This window comes from Myxocyprinus asiaticus, chromosome 47 (genome assembly GCF_019703515.2).
Source record: "Myxocyprinus asiaticus isolate MX2 ecotype Aquarium Trade chromosome 47, UBuf_Myxa_2, whole genome shotgun sequence".
In the NCBI taxonomy this organism is placed as follows: Eukaryota; Metazoa; Chordata; class Actinopteri; order Cypriniformes; family Catostomidae; genus Myxocyprinus; species Myxocyprinus asiaticus.
Genome location: NC_059390.1, coordinates 22748256 through 22770354, shown reverse-complemented (window position 1 = coordinate 22770354; position 22099 = coordinate 22748256). Strand labels below are relative to the sequence as shown.

Sequence of the window (22099 nt, the reverse complement as noted above, 5' to 3'; positions counted from 1 at the left end):
AGAGACACAGCCTCTGTCTATGCGAAGTCTTGTTTTGCCCTGGCAGACATTTCTGAGCGTTATCTGTATTTACTGCCTAACCTGTGTATGATCCTGGACTGTTTACCCTGATTTTACCTTTTGCTGCCTGCCAACTGTTACTGCTTTGTTTACCTAGATATTACCTGTGATTGCCTGCCGCCTGCCCTGACCTCTTGCCTGTTTTGTGACTATCTCTCTGATTTACCTTTGATACTACTATTGCAGGTGACTGACCCCTGCCTGTCTATATTATTACGTTTACTGTTAATAAAGCTGCACATGGATCCCAACTCCACTAACTCATCATTATAGTTATTCGTTTATAGTCAATTTAGCAAATGATTTATTATTGTTTATTAAGTTAATTTATCGGCAGTTTGATATATATATATATATATATATATATATATATATATATATATATATATATATATTTTTTTTTTTTTTTTTTTTTTTAACCTTAGTAAACAACTTGTTATTCATACCTAACTGATGTATTTTAGTTGAGGCAAACCAGTGGTAAAAAAGTGTTCATGAGAACATGAAAATGGCATGAATTAATAGTTAATAACAACATTTTATATGTAATTAATTGGATATACTGTACATTTAAACTTAGTGTATTTGTTACTGTTTCAGTAACACTTACTATTAAAGCAAGTATTGCTTAATAAAGGTTGAAATATATCATTGACTAATTGCTAGCTAAGCATTTCACATGACCCAATCTAAAGTGAGAACTATATATGCCTAATTAAACATTTATTTGTGATCCATAATGCTGAAAAATTGGCCATGTAATTACCATCTCCACAGCATCTCAATCACGAAGACTCAAAACAGAAATAAACAGCATTATTGAACTTTTTAAACAATTTTTTTAAACAATTTTCTAAAGTGAATAGAAAACAGTAACATACTATTTATATGAAGCTTATTATTGTATTAATAATGTAACAACAATAATTTACAAATGATCAGTTATAGATGTAGTTATTATAAAATGTTACCATGTTCAAATAGACCATCTACTAACTTTCCTGCAACAATAAAAACATATAGCTTTGAAATAGGAATTCTTTGTATTGAGTCAAGAGGTCAGGGTGTGATGTTTTGATACTTCATTGGTCACTCTTCATCTGAATTTGCAGGTGAGCGTTCACCAATTTTGAGTTTTTTAATAGTAATTTCTAGTGCCAGAGAAATTACACCATAAGACATTGAATGAAGACACAATTGGAAGAAATTGTATATGCACAGAAGACATTTTTCTTTTGTTAAAGGGCTATTAAAACTTTCTACATGCAAATGAGCCAATCAGAACCTCCAGACGATGTCTCGAGTGGTCTGATATGGCATATAGCGGTTCTTGCAATGCTGTCTGGCTGCTACTGAGGTTGATGAAGTAACTGATGGAGGTTTTTTTTCTGGCACAACTGGACTCCAGACCATGGGCTGAGATTCTTCAGCTGGACTCCAGTCCATGGGCTCAGACTCTGCTAGAGTGACTCTCATCATCAGCCATGTGCTGCCCAGCCTGTAGACCTCTGGGTCATCCACGTCCATGGGCACTACCTTGTTAAACCCAAGGTTGTGCACAGGACCAGGGAAGGAACCTGCTTTTTTCTTTCTACCCATCTTCACTTTAGACTTGTTTGCTTTCGTGCAGTCAGTGCATCAAATGATTATCGGTCAATCTGTAGCTCTGACTCTCAGAACACTTTAATTATACAGTAGTGAGAGATTCTAGAATCAAAAATCCATCAGAGGTTCTAAGGTGATGTCATAAAGAACATGTTGTTGAGTTCTGTTGAATTGTCTTTCCTGTGACTAAGCAAATAATATAAAAGATTGTTGAGAGACAGTGAGGGCACATCATTAGTTATTTCTGTAACTATTGTAATTTTAAAGAGATGTGAATTTGGTGCCCATTTACACATAAAGCTCAACTCACTTATACTTCATATCTGATATTAAATCAGAATTTTTTTTTTTTTTTTTTTTTCACATTATGATGATAGGATTGAGAGTGCATTTCACAAAAAAAGAGATTTATTTCAATCACAGCCCCTAAATAAAATGGGATTGATAGGTCAGTATTTCACAACTCATATTTCGTAGAGTAAAAGACAAAGAGGAAAACAGATTAAATTCATTGATCTGAATTGCACAAAACAACACCATCACTTAAGCATCGGGCCACCATATTTCATTATTACATTTTTTTATTTATTTATTTTTTTTCTGAAGCACATTGTTTTAACTAAGAAATATTGTCATTGTAGTGAATTTGTACACGGGGTAAAAAATATTATTGTGTCTGTTTAATAATGTATCTGTGTAATAGCACTTAAAGTCAGTTTTCATTAAATTAGGAAAAGTCATGAAGTGTCAACTGATGCTATGCAGTGCTTTCCACCCTGAGACATTCTGACACTTTAATTTACCTGTATTTTGTATTTTTTCTAGTGATTTGTTATATATATATATATATATATATATATATATATATATATATATATATATATATATATTAGGGGTGTAACGGTTCACATTTCTCACGGTTTGGTTTGTATCACAGTTTTGGTACAGTTCGGTATTTGCAGTATTCCGAATGTTATTTTTTTTTACTGCCAAATCCAAGGTAATAATACTCTATTTGATAACAAACACTTCAACAGGTTTAACCTTACTAAAAATCACCATGGTTTTACTACAGTAACCATAGTTTAACCATGGCATTTGTAGTAAAATCACAGTAACCAAGAAAACCATGATGACAGCAGGTATTGTTACTTCAGTCATGGTTACTAAAATATCACTGTAGTAAAACCATGGTTACTATATGGAACTACAGTATTACTGCATAAAACGTCTTGGTTACTGATGTAACCTCTGTTCCCTGATGGAGGGAATGAGACGTTGTGTCTATGTAGTGACACTAGGGGTTCGATCTTGAGAGCCCCAATCACCTTTACTTAAAATAGAAAAAGCCAATGAAAATTGGCGAGTGGAATTTGCATGCCACTCTCCGCCCTGGACATACGGGTATAAAAGGAGATGGCGTGCCTCACTCATTCAGATATATAAGGAGCTGATAGAGAGTCCCGGCCATGTCAGCGGCCGGTTCAGCGCCACGGCAGGAGGGACACAATGTCTTGTTCTCTCCATCAGGGAACAGAGGTTACATTGTTAACCAAGACGTTCCCTGTCTGTCACTCACTCGACATTGTGACGGTGTAGTGACACTAGGGGTTCTAGCAGGGAACCATGTCACAAGGAACGGAAGAGTGGACACGGGAAAGCTGCTGCATGCCTTGCAGCGAGCGCTCAACCAGGTTGTGACCTTCCAGCGAGTTAGGTAAGGCGTCTCCCTAGTCCCGTTAAGGGGGGAGAAGGCACTTACCCAAGTAGGATACCGGCGGTGCCTTTCTTAATTTGCTGTTAAGCAATCTCCTGCTGAGCACTTTCTAGAATAGCGCTGGGAAGTGCTCTTCCCTCTCCAGGAAGAAGAGCACTAAGGAGACCACATCCTGGTGGAGGGAGGTTAACATGTGGAGCATACCTCACATCGACTTACCAACAGGGAAGTACTCGCATTCGCCTGATTGACTGGAAAGACTTCCAGCGCCTGGCCGTTGTGAGTGTGCTGGCCCAGGGAATGAGGAAACTGCTCTTTTATTGACCATGTGGGTGCCGAGGCCCAGAGAGATGTCCCAGGCCAGGAGTGGTCACCTCATCCCTGGGCGGGCCATGTCAGGACCGCCTCGAAGCCCATCTGGGGTTCTTGGGGGCCGACTGATGGGCAGGTGGAGTGGACTTATGGGCTCCGATGGTACAGGAGCCGGGGACGGCACTGCAGGGGAATGGCTCTGGCGAGAAGCAGACAGGGTGCAGGACCTCGGTGGCCTGAAGGCGGCCGGGTCACACCGCGGCAGGATGTGTTTAATTGCCTCGGTCTGCTTTCTCACCGTCGAGAACTGATGGGCGAAATCCTCGACGGTGTCTCCAAAAAGCCCCCCTTGGGAGATGGGCGCATCAAGAAAGCGGACTTTCTCGGTGTCACGCATCTCTGCAAGGTTGAGCCACAGGTGCCGCTCTTGGACCACAAGCATGGACATCGTCCGCCCCAGGGCACGTGCCGTGACCTTCACTGCACGTAAGGCGAGGTTGGTCGCAGTGCGCAGTTCCTGCATCAGCCCTGGGTTGGTCCTACCCTTGTGCAAGTCTTTTAGCGCCTTCGCCTGGTGGACCTGTAGGATGGCCATGGCGTGCAGAGCAGAAGAGGCCTGACCCGTGGTCTTGTAAGCCTTCGTCATTAAAGAGGAAGAGAACTTACAGGCCTTGGAAGTGAGCCTTGGTCGGTCGCACCATGTCGCACCGCTACGTCACGGTCTACCTGTGAAAGCTTGACATATCCCTTAGCTGCTCCGCTGTCGAGGGTAGTCAGAGTGGACGAGCCTGCGAAGCGTGTACGAGCAGTAAAAGGTGCCTTCCAGGACTTCGTTAGCTCCTCGTACACTTCCAGGAAGAAAGGCACCGAGGCGGGGCTCGGCCGTGAGTCACGCTTCGAGCCCAGAAACAAATCATCCAGCCGCGAATGCTCAGGACAGGGTGGAGGGTTCCACTTCAGTCTGATGTTCAGGCCGCCTGGGCAAGCACGGCTGCCATCTCAGCATCTGCCTCACCCTGTGTTCTACCACCCATAGGCGGGAGCTCAGAAAGCCCAGCCTCTGATGCCGTGACCGAAAGCTCATCCTCATTGCGAGCCGCAAATGACACATTAAACCCACCCTGAGGCAGACCGCCTGCATCGCTCGACAGCTCGTCCGGACAGAACGAGCGGGCTAGGGGATGGGAGGTCCGCGGGGGCTGAGCTGGCGTAAATGCGTCGTAACCATGACACGCCTGGACACCTGCACTAAGGGGACCCCTGCCCACAGAAATGCAAGGTCTGTCCAAGGGCTGAACAGGCAGTGGCAGATCGGTGTGATGGCCACGCGATGTGCCCCGTGGCGCCATGGCCATCTTGGGACTCGAGTCTGAAGCCAGTGCTGAAGCGGTCTCATATGCATCAATCCGAGCGGCGTGACATACCAGTGGGTGGAGCCTCACAGTGGGTGGAGCCTGTGGTGCCACGTTGGGGGGGCTCGAGCCCCGAACTCGTGGCCATGCTGAGTCTGGGGACATCGAAGCACTTACCTGGCTCCGTATACCCACCATAGTACTGGTCCGGGATGGGGGAGGAGGGAAATTTTCCTCACGGCCTGTCGCAACCGTCCTGGCGTGGGTGAAATTGTGCCACAGCTGGGTGCGCAGGGGTGGGGCACCCACCTCTGGAGCGCCATGCCTGCCATGAAGGTGCGGTGCCCGGCGGTCGTGATAACGACGGCCGTGGACACCGAATGTGTGACCCAGGAAGTGAGGAAACCACTTTTTTCTTGAAAATGTTGGTACCGCAGCCCTTTGGGCATGCAGAGAAATCATAAGAAAAGGAAAACAAGGATTCTCCTCCTGGCCCTCCACCAGGGGATGGAGTGGTCTGTTTACCAGCTCCAGGTCTGTAGTGGGTCTCCGTCTCCCTGGGTCGCCCGTCTCAGGGACGCTGCGAAGCCTTCCTTGGGTTCTTAGCGGCAGGCCATGAGGCGTCTGCTTCCTGCGGGTGGCTCCACACTGGGGCTGGTCTCCTGGGGTGGGCTGCGGTGGAGCTGGTGTTGCTGACACAGGGGGACGCCCTTGGCGATGAGCAGATGGGGTGTGGGATCTTGATCTTCACTACAGCAGGATGTGCTGGAAAGCCTCTGTCTGCTTCTTAACCATCGAGAACTGCTGGGCAAAGTCTTTGATGGTGTTGCCGAATAGGCCAACCTGGGAGATGGGGGCGTCAAGGAATTGTACCTTGTCAGCCTCCTTTATCTCGACCAGGTTGAGCCAAAGGTAGCACTCCTGGACCACCAGGGTGGACATCGCCTGCCCGAGAGACCGTGCCGTGAACTTCGCCGCCCGGAGGGCGAGATCGGTTGCCGAGCATGGCTCCTGCATCAATCCTGGTTCAGAACTACCCTCGTGCAGTTCTCTCAGTGCCTTGGCTTGGTGCACTTGCAGGAGAGCCATGGCGTGCAGGGCGGAGGCGGCCTGTCCAGTGGCACTGTAGGCCTTAGTCGCCAGTGATGACGTAAGCCTACAAGCCCTGGACAGGAGTCTCGGACGGTTCCGCCAGGTGGCGGCGTTTTGCGGGTACAAGTGCACCACAACCGCCTTATCCACCTGGGGAATCACCGAGTACCCCCTGGCAGCCCCACCGTCGAGGGTAGTGAGAGCTGAGGAGCCCATAAATTGGGTCCGGGCAGTGAAAGGTGCCCGCCACGATCTCGTGAGCTCATCATGAGCTGCGAGGGTTTTGGGAGGAGTGGAGGGTTCCACTCCAGCCTGACGCTCGCAGCCGACCGGGCAAGCATGGACGCCAGCTCTGTGTCAGCCTGCGACTGGGTGACTGCACCCGAGGGTGGGAACCCAGTTGAGTCCTCGGTGTCAGACTGGACGAGCCCACTCTCCAGTGCTGCGATCGAGAGCTCATCCTCTTTACGAGCCCCGAATGAGATCGTGAACTCACCCTGAGACGAGCCGGTGGTCTCATCCCAGAACTCGACCGAGGCACATAAGCATACTGGGGAGTGGGAGGTCCATGGGGGGATTCCCGGCGGAGAAGCTCCCATTGAGGTCCCCAAATCATCCCCAGTGCTAACCGCCGCGGCCTCATACCCATAGGTAGAAGAACCGAGGCGGGGAGCCGCTGGGGTGGCTTTCCCTCTGACGAAGGAAAGCCGCGACCGCAACGTTGCCATGGTCATGTTCTCGCAATGAGGACATGACCCATCCACGAACGATGTCTCCCCGTGGGCAGCGCCCAAGCATGTGAGACAGTGATCGTGGCCATCAGAGGTGGAGAGATAGCAACTGCAACCAGGAATTATACACAGACAGAAAGGCATCTTTGAAAAGACGGTCCGTCTGTGTCACTCTTTTAGTAGGAAAATATACTCTTTAATTAGGAATAATATACTCTTTTAGTTGCCGAAACACCCAGGGGCGTTCTCTGCACACCACTGGTGCAAGAGGGGGAGAAACCGCTGTAATGCGCCATCAATCCAACAGCTTTCGAGGTGAATGGATCGGCGGAGGAATTCAGCTCGCTCTGAAGAAAAAATCTGAATGAGTGGTTGCAAGCCAGCTCCTTTTATACCCGTATGTCCGGGGGAGTGGCATGCAAATTCCACTCGCCAATTCCCATTGGCCTTTTTTCAAAGATCAGAGGTGTTTGGGGCTCCCAAGGGCGACCCCTAGTGTCACTACATCGACACAATGTCGAGTGAGTGACAGATAGGGAATTTTAATTTGCTTTTGTTTTATTATTTTGTCCTTTCTCCTGATGAATGCAGATTTATATAAATGCATCAATGTGTGATTCAGTCTGAACACACACAGATGCTTCTTTTATTTATGATCTTCTATTATCATTGGAATTCATACTACTATCAATGCTCATCTAGCACATTATCGCTCTCTAAAGTCCCCTTATGAACACGTGCTTTAAATACAGTTTTTAAGCAGGCTTCATAACTCTTTATCTTACATAATGTGTCTCCAACTGTGCTATTGTTTCTCTGTGACCTTTTTTAAACTTGCTTTTTTGATAATTCCAGTGTTCTCCAGTGTCTGCTGTTTATTGCTGATGTTACTGCTGAAATAAAAATATTAACAAACACCACAAATAGAAGATCTATTTTTGTATTATAATAATATTTAGTACTGTTGGTGTGCTGTGGATCACTTCTTTGAGAAGAGTGACCATCCAGTGTGACAGCTGTCAGTTTCACTAGATGTGTACTCAAACTGTACAAACAGATGATCACACACGGACTTGAGAAAAACACACTCATAGGTGAAACAACATAGAGAGAGATGATTTGTGATATTTGTGACGCCTCTTTGTCTGCTGCTGTAGAGACATAGACGGTATTGTTTGAAGAAATACCACAATCTCATTACAATGTGGGAGTTCTATGTGTCAGATTATGTATGTAGTGTCATATAGTATATGTGACACATACTGTACAGCTGTGCATGTGTATCTGTGCAGTGAGATCGGATAGAGGCATTTCATCTGTTATTTCTGTTGTTGTCTCATTTCAGCTTCCAATGGCAAATTCCCCTGACGCTCACAGTGGGAAACTCCAGTCACATATCAACAGAGACAATCATCTGGCTGTCCAATAAAACAGGTGAGAATTATGCAGAATGTATTCATTAGCAGATGGACAGAGAGATTGTTTATTCAAGTTTTACTCATCAGATTCATTTAAAGATTTATATATATGTTTAAATAGTTTGAATTGTGTGTGTTGACACAACTGCCAAGAGTGCACTTATGTACAGTAAATGCTTCTTTTTCCAAAACATTTCAACAATTTTCTGCTGTTCTCCTCTCTGAATGAACCACAGCGAGTCACACTCAAGAGCTGGAATTCAATTTGGTCTGTTTGCAATCTGTGCTTCTTAGAGATTTAGAGTTACAATTTAACGGTCTCTGTTTTCTGCTAACCTTCCCTGAAAAACAGCCCTCATCAGGGTACAATGCAGATGACACAGCGGGGCACTCAAGACTGAACTGGAGACAAAATGTCTCTTGAAGGAAACAGAGAATGTAACATAGAGACTCCATTTATATGCATTAACTCACAGACCTGACTCTTGCAATCTGGCCACTGATGGTTGGATTCCACTGAGCAATCTAAAACACTTAGCCAGTGCATTTGTTATCCATGAAAAAACACAAGATCTGCCTGTAATATTACAACATATGAATGTAGAAAACACATTTAAAGATGTCATACATTACTAAATGTCAAGTGTTTTGTTAGAAAGAATGAAACGAAAATGAAAAAATGTTTGTGCAGAATGTAACCGAAAATGGGAACGAAGTCCAATTCAATTGTTCTGGATTGAAAACGTTATTTTTAAATGTTGGAAACTGGTTAATAACCAGGTAATTTCATTCCAATATTTATTTTTATTTATTTTTTAAACCAAAGTCTAAATGTTTTGGAATAACACTAATTCCTGCCCAAAAAAGTAGGCTTCTCTCTTTTTAGTTGAACATGATAAGCATGCGTTTTGATTCTGAAGAAAACGTCATGGTTACTTGTGTATCCTCCGTTCCCTGATGGAGAGAACGAGAGGTTGTGTCGATGTAGTGACACTAGGGGTCACTCTTGGGAGCCCGAGACACCTCTGGTCTTTGATAAAAGGCCAATGAAAATTGGTGAGTGGTATTTGCATGCCACTCCCCCAGACATACGGGTATAAAAGGAGCTGGTATGCAACCACTCATTCAGGTTTTATGCTGAGGAGCCGATATAAGGTCTGACCATTTCAGCGGGTAGTTCAGCGTTGTGGCAGGAGGGACACAATGTCTCATTCCCTCCATCAGGGAACGGAGGTTACACAAGTAACCATGACGTTCCCTATCCGTCTCTCACTCAACGTTGTGTCAATGTAGTGACACTAGGGGTCCCTGTACGAAACGCCACAATTGGCTGAACTGTGTTACGTGAACTGGCGGTGTGTGGTGGGCAGACTACTGTGTGCCTCATAGCCAGCACACCAGGTCGACACGTAACCTCCCCCAACATATTTATGAGTGTCGAACGGCCCTTTTTGGGGACAAGTCAACTACCCAAAAGACAGAAACAGGCTTAACCCAGTTGTGGCCTCTTTTCCCCTTCTTGTTTTCCTCTCCCAAAAAAAGAAGGGGGATAATCCCGACTTCCCTCCCAAGGGGAAGACAGCGCGGAGACCACACCTCGTCCAAAGAGAGGGGGGGATACTTAAGTGGAAGAATACGTCACATGGTCTTTCCAACCATGTGGATAGCCTTCAAGGTAGATCCTGCCCAATGGGGGAGGAGTTATTACAAACATGGAGACTGGAGCAGAAGGGTTCTGCCCAAGGAAGATGCAGTTTGCCAGCAGGGAAACTAACTAGCGGAAGATATATATCGCATGGGGTTAGCCTTACAGGGAACCGCCACATGCGGAGCACCTACCCCAGAACAGGACTCTTAGTTAGCGCGTGTACTGGGCTGGCAGCGAGTCTCTCTGAAAATTCGACTGCCACAGGGCTCGGAGGACGTCAACCAGGGAACAAAGTTTGTGAACACTACTGGGAATTAATTGTGCACGTCTTCAGCTCCAAGGGAGGTGGAAGGCACTATGTGCAAGCGATACACCCGGCCAGCTATCCCGGGCTTATCTGCTTGTGTTGCGTGCCACTACCTGGGACAAAACCGGTTCCACCCGGAGGTTGTAGAACCTTGCACAGGTGTTGGGTGTTGCCCAGCCCTCTGCTCTGCAAATGTCTGTTAGAGAGGCACCCCTGGCCAGGGCCCAGGGAGCCACTACATCCCTGGTAGAATGGGCTTGTAGCCCTACCGGAGGCGGCATGTCCTAGGCGACATATGTCATAATTATGGCGTCAATGAGCCAGTGGGCGATCCTCTGCTTGGAGACAGTGCTTCCTTTCCACTGTGCACCAAAGAGCTGCTCAGAGATTCTAAAGCTCTGCATGTGATCCAAATAGATAAGTAAAGCGTGCACCGGACACAGCGGCGACAGGGCTGGGTCTGCCTCCTCCTGGGGCAGCGCTTGCAGGTTCACCACCTGGTCCCTAAAGGGGTGGTGGGAACCTTGGGCACATAGCCCAGTCAGGGTCTCAGGATCACGTGAGAGTAACCTGGACCGAACTCCAGGCACGTTTCGCTGACAGAGAACGCTTGCAGGTCACCTACCCTCTTGATGGAAGTGAGCGCAGTCAGGAGGGCAGTCTTCAAGGAGATTCCCTTAAGCTCGGCTGACTGCAAAGTCTCAAAGGGGGCTCTCTGTAGACCCTGAAGAACTACAGAGAGGTCAGATGAGGGAACAAGGCACGGTCTGGAGGAATTCAGCCTCCTGGCGCCTCTTAGGAACCTGATGATCAGGTCATGCTTCCCTAAGGACTTACTGTCAACTGCGTCGTGGTGTGCTGTTATGGCGGCAACATACACCTCCAAGGTGGAAAGGGACAGCATCCCTTCCAACCTCTCCTGCAGGAAGGAAAGCACTGATCCAACTGCACATCTCTGGGGGTCTTCCTGACGGGAAGAACACCACTTAGCGAACAGACGCCACTTAAAGGCATACAGGCGCCTCATAGAGGGGGCCCTAGCCTGAGTGATCGTGTCTAGCACCGCAGGTGATAGACCACTTAGGTATTTCCACGTCCCATCCAGGGGCCAGACATGGAGATTCCAGAGGTCTGGGTGCGGGTGCCAGATGGTGCCCCGTCCCTGAGAAAGAAGGTCCTTCCTCAGGGGAATTTGCCAGGGGGGAGCTGTCGCAAGGAGCGTGAGGTCTGAGCACCATGTCTGGGCGGGCCAGTAGGGTGCTACCAGGATGACCTGCTCCTCATCCTCCCTGAGCTTGCACAGAGTCTGTGCAAGCAGGCTCACTGGGGGAAATGCATATTTGTGCATGCCAGGGGGCCAGCTGTGTGCCAGCGTGTCTATGCCAAGGGGGGCCTCGGTCAGGGCATACCAGAGCAGGCAGTGGGGAGGATTCTTGGGAGGTGAACAGGTGCACCTGTACCTGTCAAATCGACTCCAAATCAGCTGGACCACCTTAGTGTGGAGCCTCCACTCTCCCCTGAGGGTAACCTGTCGTGAAAGCACATCCGCTGTAGTGTTGAGGTTGCCCGGGATGTAAGTGGCTTGTAGCGACTTGAAGTGCTGCTGACTCCAGAGGAGGAGACAGCGGGCGAGTTGTGACATACAATGAGAGCGCAAACCGCCTTGGCGGTTGACATATGCTACCGTTATGGTGTTGTCTGTCTGAACTAACACGTGCTTGCCCCGGATCAACGGCTGAAACCTCCGCAGGACGAGCAGAATTGCCAACAACTGGAGGCAGTTGATTTGCCAATGCAGTCGCGGACCCGTCCAGAGGTCGGCGGCTGCATGCCCATTGCAAACAGCGCCCCAGCCCGTTTTGGAGGCATCTGTCGTGACCACGATGTGCCTGGAGACCAGTTCTAGAGGAACACCTGCCCGTAGAAACAAGAGGTCGGTCCAAGGGCTGAAAAGACGGTGACAGACCGGCATGATGACCACGCGATGTGTTCTGTGGCGCCATGCCTATCTCGGGACTCGAGTCTGGAGCCAGAGCTGAAGCGGCCTCATATACATCAACCCGAGTGGGGTGGCCACCGCCGAGGATGCCACATGCCCCAGGAGCCTCTGAAAAAGTTTCAGTGGAACCACTGTTTTCTGTTTGAATGCCTTCAAACAGGCCAGCACCGACTGGGTGCGCTCGTTCATAAGGCGCGCCGTCAAGGAGACTGAGTCCAACTCCAAACCGAGAAAAGAGATGCTTTGAACTGGAAGGAGCTTGCTCTTTTCCTAGTTGACCCGAAGCCCTAGTCGGCTGAGGTTTGAGAGCACCAGGTCCCTGTGTGCGCACAACATGTCTCGAGAATGAGCTAGAATTAGCCAGTCGTCAAGATAGTTGAGAACGCGAATGTCCACCTCCCTTAACGGGGCAAGGGCAGCCTCTGCGACCTTCATAAAGATGCGAGGAGACAGGGACAGGCCAAAAGGGAGGACTTTGTACTGATACGCCTGACTCTCGGACGCAAACCGCAGGAAGGGTCTGTGTCGAGGAAGGATTGAGACATGGAAGTACGCATCCTTCAGGTCTACCACCGCGAACCAATCTTGATGCCAGACGCTCACCAGAATGCGTTTTTGCATCAGCATCTTGAACGGGAGTCCGTGTAAAGCCTAGTTCAGAACTCACAGGTCCAAGATTGGCCGCAACCCACCGCCTTTTTTCAGTACGATGAAGTAGGGGTTGAAAACCCCTTCTTCATCTCAGCTGGAGGGACAGGTTCTATCGCGCCCTTCCGTAGGAGGGTAGCGATCTCCGCGCAAGGTAGCAGCATTTTCGTCCTTCATCAAGGTGATTTGGACACCGCTGAACCTGGGCGGACGCCCGGCGAAGTGAATCGCGTAGCCAAGTCGGACGGTCTGGACCAGCCCTCACGACAGATTGGAAAGCACAAGCCATGCATCCAAGTTCCGCACAAGGGGGACCAAAGGGACAACGTCATCGGACGTACCGGCAGGTGGGGCCTCGCGGCGGGGTGGAGCTCGAGGTGCCACACCACGTCGTGGCCGTGCTGAGTCTAAGGACATCGAAGCACTTACCTGGCTCCTGGTGACCACCCCCGGAACAGCCTGGGATGGGGGAGGAAGAGGCCTGTCCTTGTGACCCGTGGAGACTGTCACATTGGGGGCGGATTTGTGCCAAAGCTGGGCGCTCAGGGGCAGGAGACTGCCGCTGGAGCTCCAAACCTGCAAAATAGAGTGGTAGACGGTGGTCGTGATGACGGCCATGCACAACGGATACGTGACCCAGGGAACAAGGAAACTGCTCTTGCTGTGCTCTTGAGTACTGCAGCCACTTGGGCATGAAGCACAATTAAATGCAAAAGGTAACAAAAAGATGGAGATCTGCTTACCAGCTCCAGAGCAGCGCATTTCCAACCGTCTGAAGGGTGCTTTGAAGCCTTTCACGGGTTCTGGGTGGCCGCGAGACTGGTGGTGTCTGCTTCCTGCGGTGGGCTCCATGCCAGGGCCGGGCCGAAGAGGCGGGCTGCGACGGAGCCAGTGCAGTCACCGCAGGGGGACGCCCTTGGCGATGAGTAGATGGGGTGCGGGATCTTGAGCCGTGCCGGGGCAGGATATGCCGGCTAGCATCTGTCTACTGCTCTCTCATCGAAAACTGCTGGGCAAAGTCCTCCACGGTGTCGCCAAATAGGCCCGTCTGGGAAATGGGGGCAGCAAGGAATCGTGTCTTGTCGGCCTCACCCATCTCGACCAGGTTGAGCCAAAGGTGGCGCTCCTGGACCACTAGTGTGGCCATCGTCCACCTAAGAGACCACGCCATGACCTCAGTCGCTCGGAGAGCGAGGTCGGTCGCCGAGCACAGTTCCTGCATCAATCCTGGGGTGGAACTACCCTCGTGCAGTTCCTTTAGCGCCTTGGCAGACTTGCAGGAGAGCCATGGCGTGCAGGGCGGAGGCGGCTTGTCCAGCGGCACCATAGGCCTTGGTCGTCAGAGACGACGTAAACCTACAGGCCTTGGACTGGGGCTTTGGGCACCCGCGCCAGGTGGCGGCGCTCTGCGGGCATAGGTGCACCGCGAGCACCTTTATCCACCGGGGGATTGCCGAATAGCCCTTGACCGCCCCACCATCGAGGGTAGTGAGGGCGGGGAAGCTGAAAAGATCGGGACCGGGCAGTAAAAAGTGCCTCCCGCGACCTTGTCAGCTCTTCATGCACTTCCTGGAAGAAAGGAACGGGGGGGGGCATGGCTTTGAGTGGTGCCGCGAGCCCAGGAACCAATCACCGAGCCGTGAGGGTTCAGGGAAGAGCAGTGAGTTCCACTCTAGCCGACGCTTGCGGCTGCCAGGGAAAGCATGTCGTCATCTCCGCGTCAGCCTGTGACTGGGCAATCGACCCCGAAGGGAGAAGCCCAGCTGAGGCTTCTGACTGGACGAGCCCGCTCTCCGATGCTGCGCTCGAGAGCTCATCACTTTTGTGGGCTCCGAATAAGAGGTCGAACTCGCCGTGAGACGAGCCGGCGGACTCATCCGGAAGCCCGATCGGGGCAGATGAGCGTGCTGGGGAATGGGAGGTCCGTGGGGGGATACCCGGCGGAGGCGGTCCCATTGGGGTCCCCAAATCGCCCCCAGTGCTAGCCGCACTGGCCTCATACCCGTGGGTAAAAGGACCAAGGCGGGGAGCCTCTGGGGTGGCTTTCTTTCTTACGAAGGCGAGCCCCGACCGCAACGTTGCCATGGACATATCCTCGCAATGAGAACATTGTAAGGCTTTACTGGTTGTTTAGATCAGTGTTACTATCAGAAATAATTAATAATTATTTCTGTAATTATTAATTAATAATTAAATTAATTAATTGGATCTAACTCATTAAAACCTTATATGGGACTCCAGTAAATGTAGTGTGCTACGTTTAGGAGCAAGTTTGGTTATTAGCAATAATTAATAATTATCAAAGATAATTACTAATTATTAAAATCAATAGAACATTGATGAGAATCAATGTTAGTTTTTTTTAATCCTTTAAAATCAACAATTATCAAAGATAATCGTTCATTGTTAACATCGATGAAACATTAATTAAAATTAACACTAGCTTATTGATCATTCAAATTCAATCAAAGATAATTATCAATTATCAAAAATCAATAGAATATTAATAAGGATTAACATTGACGGGGCACCACCCTTAAATCAGGGACTAATAACCGAATATTAAAACAGTCTCAATATTAGATTGTTTTCTTAGGAAAATCGGCATCCGAAGAATATCGATTTTCGGAAAAAAAAAAAAACAATGAATGAAGGTTTGAATCCGAGCACTGACATCCCGTCAGCATGACACAGGCGTATGCAAAACAAACCAAAACACTTCTCTTTGTAATATAAACAAAAGTTTATTTATGCAGTAATATCAATTAATAATTAATACAATGCAGTCAATAAACTTCCGACTTACAACTACAAACTAAACAGTGATATGATTAGATATGGAAATAAAAATAATCCTATAACACAAAAGGTGTGTGTGTGACAGTGTGTGTGTGTGTGTCAGTGTGGTTAGTGAGAGAGAGAGAGAGAGAGAGATTATTAAGTGACAGCCCGAAAGCTGATTTCACGATAGCTGGAGATAAAGCAGCCGTGTTCATCACTCAGAGACGCGGTTTTACGAGCGGGGCTCGTAAAAGTCCTGCGTTATTTGACTCTAATGGATGAACTCAGTTCTCAGTCTCACCCGTGATGGCGAAAATGCACAACAATCCAATTTGGTTGGACCACAATACAGCAAAACAAATTTGTGATAATTAATACCCTGAGTATTAATAATGAGCGGACATGGCGGTCCGTAAACTGTACAAGCAAAAACCTTGAAACACAAGAATAATACGCTATAATATTCTATCTCTGCCCGGACGTAACCTCTTACTTTAATTGCATGAGGACACAGGTAGAATGTGTTTTCCTCCGTCCTTTAACTTTGACCCAGTTCCTTGAGGCTCGTGTGATGACGGGAGGCCGTTTCCTCGCGCTGTCGGCTGGCGGTACGGCTGTTGATTGTCGGCAGGCGGTACGGCTGTTGATTCTCGGCGGGCTGGTGGAGAACTCAGAAATGTCGACTTGATTGAAGATGGAAGAGAAATCTTTAATCTCTTCACTTCTGTAGGCCAACGGATGAAGATGCGAATTGCTCGGCGGTCTCCTTCGGATCCGTTAGAGTGTTCGGTTGAACCCAGAGTAATCTCAACTCGTCCAGCGAGATGGAGATTGTATGGCTACAGTTTCAAGTCAGACATTACTTCCTTATGCCACGAGGTTGCACCGGAGAGCAGCAAAAGGCTACGTCCGTATTCGGTGAACTAAGTCGCTGGAAGCAACTCTGGAAGCATTTCAGAATTATTTGAAGTCCTGATGATGTCATGTTTGAGGGACGTTCTGTTGTGTGCCTCATCCAATAGGAGCACTAAAGTTCCTTTAGTGAGCAAGGCTTCATGGATTTGTAATCTGTTTTGGACTCCCTTTGTTTGATTTTGGCGTGATTTTTATCAGTAAAATTTACGACTTAGAATGTGGGGGCTTGAGGAATGTTTTTATGACTGTTAGGCCTGCCTTTGTCTTCTATCTGAATACATGAGGCCCAACAACATGACCATCCACGAACGCTGTCTCCACGTGAGCAGTGCCCAGACACAAAAGACAGTGATTGTGACCGTCAGAAGGCGAGAGATAACTAGCGCAACCAGGAATAACACACAATTGGAAAAGCATCTTTAAAAAGACGCGTCTTTAAAAAGACGTTCCGTTTGTGCCGCTCTTTTAGAGAAATATACTCTTTTAGAGAAATATATTCTTTTATTTCTTCCGAAGCGCCCAGGGGCATTCTCTGCAGTGCACCAGTGCAGAGGGGGAGAAGCCGCTGAAATGCGCCGTCAGATCCAGCAGAGGTGAATGAACAGTAGTATTCAGCTCAGTGAGCATGACCATTTGGTTCCGAAGAGAAAATCTGAATGAGTGGTTGCATACCAGCTCCTTTTATACCCGTATGTCCGGGGGAGTGGCATGCAAATACCACTCGCCAATTTTCATTGGCCTTTCATCAAAGACCAGAGGTGTCTCGGGCTTCCAAGAGTGACCCATAGTGTTACTACATCGACACAACGTCGAGTGAGTGACAGATAGGGAACTGCTGCATCACACATTTCTTTGCATTAATGCATGTTGTGAATATAGCCTTCTGTGACATACTGAAGACCTTTTAGACAACTATATATAATTACTACATATAAAAGCACAGTTAATTCTGATACAAGGAAAAATATCGAGGTAGAAAATAAATTTCTCAGTTGTTTCCAAGTCTTCGCTGAATTATTGTTAGATATGATGCATTAATACAGATTTGATACTGCCGCATTCTGACCGAGAAGCAGACCTGTAATTAAAAGATATCGTTAAAATAAAATATTTCAGCCCACATAAGATGACATTTAGTCCAAACACGCCCAAGTAGTATGTGCATACATGCAGGAGAGAGAGATTTTGGCTATTAATTGATTTTAGATGGCCAGATGTATTTTTTCATATTTTCTTTTATATTTTTCATGTATATTTAATATTAAGAATTCATTTATTGAAAATACATTATTTTATATAGACTACTGTACACTTTGCTTGTATTTGTATGCTGATAATTCACCCACATCAGAAGAAAAAATCTGAATTGCTCGTTTTTTTGGTTGAAGAAAGTCCCTTATTTTGAACTTGTTTTTCCAGACAAAGTCCTTTTTGTCTTTAGAGATTTGGTAACACTGCAGTTGGTATATCACCCACCCTTAGCACAGAAAAAAAGAACGTTATTAACCATTCTTTAATTTCATTCTAACCGGTTACCGATTTGAAAGGAGGCAGCAGAATGCCAGAACCTGTATGAAAAAATATTGTTTCTGCTCAGAACGAACCAAAATGAAAAAGCATTTTGTTTTTAGTCCCTGATTGTCAGTGACAAGTCATTTTAATTTCCTTAAAGTAGTTCAGAGTACATTGATATTCAATAACTAGAGAAGCGTTTCATCATTCTGTTATATAGCATATTGAGAGCAGCTTCATTAGATGTGCAGTCAGGAAAAACGTCCTGTTATCTAAAAATATTCACATCTGTCTGTCAATGTCTAGACTGTCTTTATATCTCCTGTATGCTGTTATGTATTTGTGCACTGTTCATGCATAACATTCCCATTATTATTATTATTATTATTATTATTATTTTATTTAACATCAATATTTTAGGTAAAAATTCATATAAATGTAGGTATATGACAGGGCAGCATAGTTCCAGTTACCCAAATTGAATGGTGCTTGGAATGTCAATGTCTGTGGTTTGATTCCCAGAGGACACACAAACCGATAAATGTATACCTTGAATGTACTTGAATGCAAGTTACTTTGGATAAAGATTCTGCCAAATGTAAATAGACTGGCATAAATTATACATTCCAACATTCCATGTATTCTCTCAATACTTATGGTCATTAAAACTGCACTGTTGAGCTACAAATACAAAAAGTGTCAGAAGTGTCATTAAACATTTGTTTATGTTCTTTTACTTATTTATTTATAGAGATGCACAGAGTAAGTCACATGGACGGGGAGACATGGTTGCTGGGCAACATCAATCAAACAGGCTACTTCAGAGTGAACTACGACCTCAACAACTGGAGACTTCTCATTCAACAGCTGATGACCAACCCAACGGTACAGCAGCCACAATTCCCTGAGCAAGAGATTCCTTCATTTCACCTGTGTCACTCCATATTCCTCCATTCACTTCCTTCCTCTCCTTTTTGACTTCTGTTGTCCCCACAGTCTTCAGGTTGCAGTTTAATTTCTGCATCTTTTGCTTGTGTTTTGATTCCACCCTTTTACTTGTTCTCCTCATATATTCTTCCCACCTTTATCCTGTTTTTATAAATGTCTTCTCTGCTGCTCACTTTGCAGATCATCTCCGTGGGTAACAGGGCTGGTCTGATCGATGATGTCTTCAACCTGGCGAGGTGAGTTCGCTTTGTTACAGGCTCCTCTGGAAACCTGTAGAATTATTCAGAGAGCCTGAAACTATCAACAGTCTTATCAGGGACATGTTTCACTCCATTCAGACTCATTCAGTCATTATGGTGAGGAAAATCCCCTTGATTGGGATAGAGAGAGAAAGAGGAGGACAGGAATCATATTGGATAGAGAGAACTGAGACATTCCAATAGCAATCCTCTCTGACAGAGTGTCCTCTGAGGGGTTTTAATGCCACAGGCTGCCAATCTGCCATTAGTCCCTACAGGAAAATCTGCTCTCCCTGTGGTCCTCTGTGTTTAATACTCTAATAACTAATTCTGCTAAATGAAGCCAAGCCTGTGTAAATATTCAATAACTCAAAGCTAGATATGAAAATCTGAATGACTTAATTTATCAGGTCCAAAGTAGTGTTTAAATTGAGCAATATCACACAAGCAATAGTGCTGTTGCACTAAATAATAGCATGGCTGTCATTCAGTCACAGGAAATGGGAGAGCTCTTCTTGACTGGAGGCCAATGACACTATTTTGTGCAGATTGTAAAATGCTTTAACTGTGGACAGTTTTTTTTTTTTTTTTTTTTGCTCCTTGCAAACTAAGTGAGGAAGCTGCCAGATGCTGTTGCTGGTTTTGCTCTGCTAGCATTAGCAGCCCTGTTCATAAGACTGAAATGACAGGCTCATCTGCCAGCGCTGTGTGGCTTGTGTTGAGCTTTAACAGTCACTTAGAGAATTCTGTTTTTATGGACAAGGGTGCCACACGGCCTCAGCTATTTCCTGAGCATGATGATTCAGTCAACTGATGAAACATCCACAGGGAAAGTTAAGCTTAATGCTGTCACTCTGGGCTGAGAATGGAAACCTGTTCCCTCTGTGTTGTAGTGCGTCATATTCATTTAGACTCTTTATTCAGCTGGGCTTTTTTTACTTAAGCGAGCTGGATAATTGAAACTTAACAGCACTGAAGGCAAATCCTTTTATATTCAAGTCATATTTTACATGTTTTAATGCAACAGATAATAGTGTTAAAATAGATCTTGAGATTATTGTGGGTATTTGCTGTGATTCTGCTAAACTAGAATGTTATTTTAAATCCAAAATCAGGCAATTAAACATTGCTGTTAACAGCTCACAGTTATTACTGTAATCACTAGCAGCTTGTATTAAACTTTCATAGAAATGTTGATCTGTTTCTGAATATCAGCGTCATCGCAGTGAAGCAGGTTGTTGCCATAGTTTTGTTTGTGGAAGTTCACAAGACCTGTCAACAAATCTGTCAGATGATACAACAGTGAGAAAGAATTAACAAAAGGTTCCAAGATAATATTTTGTTTATTATTTTGTTTTCTTCTAATACAAAACATTTGTGAAGAGTAAGCACTCTTTTGAGTCAGTGTGATGGAGTTACTTAAAAGGTCTATTTGAAATGTTCTGCTGAAGCTCTGTGTAAATGAGCTACAATTACAGGCCAATTTAGAAGTCAATGATATATTCAGGAGGATGTTAAGTTGGTCTTTATATACTCATGCATTCAAAATGTATTTATCAAAATGAACCCCCCCCCATTTCTATGACTCTTGTATTTTAAATTAAACATTATATATAATCTGTTCATCATGATCTACAAATAAAATGTGCTGAATTATGCTGAATCATGTCACTCAATGTTATGGAGTCACTCACTCTTATCATTCCCCTCACTTGCCCTCTGGAGGGGTTGTGTGAATGATAAATTATATTTATGTCTTGTAAACATGTTTCACAGAGATTGTGTATGCGTGTATCACCACACTGCTAAATTGTGAACAACTTAATCATCAAAAGCAAAGAAAACTTCAATGCTTCATGATAGTTTTATGGAAATTTTGTGTTCTTTTATTTTTAATGAAATATCCCCTCCATCCCTCGATTATAAAGCTGAATAATTCAAAAATAAATGGAAGCCAGAAACTGATTGGCCACCAGTCACTGCTGTGTGAGATGTGGTTATAAAGAAGATGACTCGAAATATAATGACAGGCATGAGGAGTGTGTTTTTAAATCTCTTAATTTCCTCCATACAGAAGAATATCTAAAATAGTTAAATATAAATTATAAAAATAGTTTTTTAAATAGTATTCTTTGAATAAATATAATGATTCAGTCTAAATTAATCAGTTATTCGACACTGTTTTATTTAAAGTAGCATATTTATTCTAAAGATTACAACATTTCTTCAAGATAAACATTCAATAAAACTAAATATAACTAGACACTCACTGTATAAAGTAATGATGTACATCTTTTTTAAGCAAAGTTCAAGGGCTCTGTTTCCAAAATGCACAAAGCACAGTACCACGTGCAACAGAAGTGCCTTAGATGTGGTTCTGAAATGTCTTATCACATTTTCATGAGAGCACTAACTCTAAGCGCAATTTCCGTGCCAGCGCAAATGGGAGTCGGTGGAAGTGTATGTGGGTGTATGCATACAAACTGTGGATGTATTTTATGTTAATGAAGTGGTGCAAAGTGCAATTTGCTATTTTCCTGAGAATTAGGTAATTGTGCAAAGACATTTCAGAACCACATCTAAATTCATTCCTGCATTTGCAGTTTGGAGATTCCACCACCAGATGGTAATAAAGTTCATGTCCAAACTCTGAATAAATATAGTGGAACATCAAATAATGTCCCTGAAAATCACAGTTGTTTCCGTTTTATGAAACTAAAATTTAAGAGATTTGTGTTGAACTATCCATAGGTCCTGGATTATTTTTCAATTATTATTATTATTATGTTTATATTTACAATTGTATTTATGTTCT

At 45.6% G+C, this 22099-nt stretch overlaps 1 protein-coding gene across 1 annotated transcript in view; it reads left to right on the top strand.

Annotated features, from left to right (window-relative positions):
* Positions 1-22099, top strand: part of LOC127436827 (thyrotropin-releasing hormone-degrading ectoenzyme-like) — a 173021-nt gene that overhangs the window by 121023 nt on the left and 29899 nt on the right. The window contains exons 11-13 of the mRNA XM_051691262.1: positions 8215-8303; positions 18849-18982; positions 19226-19281. Of these exons, the coding sequence (XP_051547222.1) occupies positions 8215-8303; positions 18849-18982; positions 19226-19281 (279 nt within the window). The remainder of the gene's footprint in view (positions 1-8214; positions 8304-18848; positions 18983-19225; positions 19282-22099) is intronic.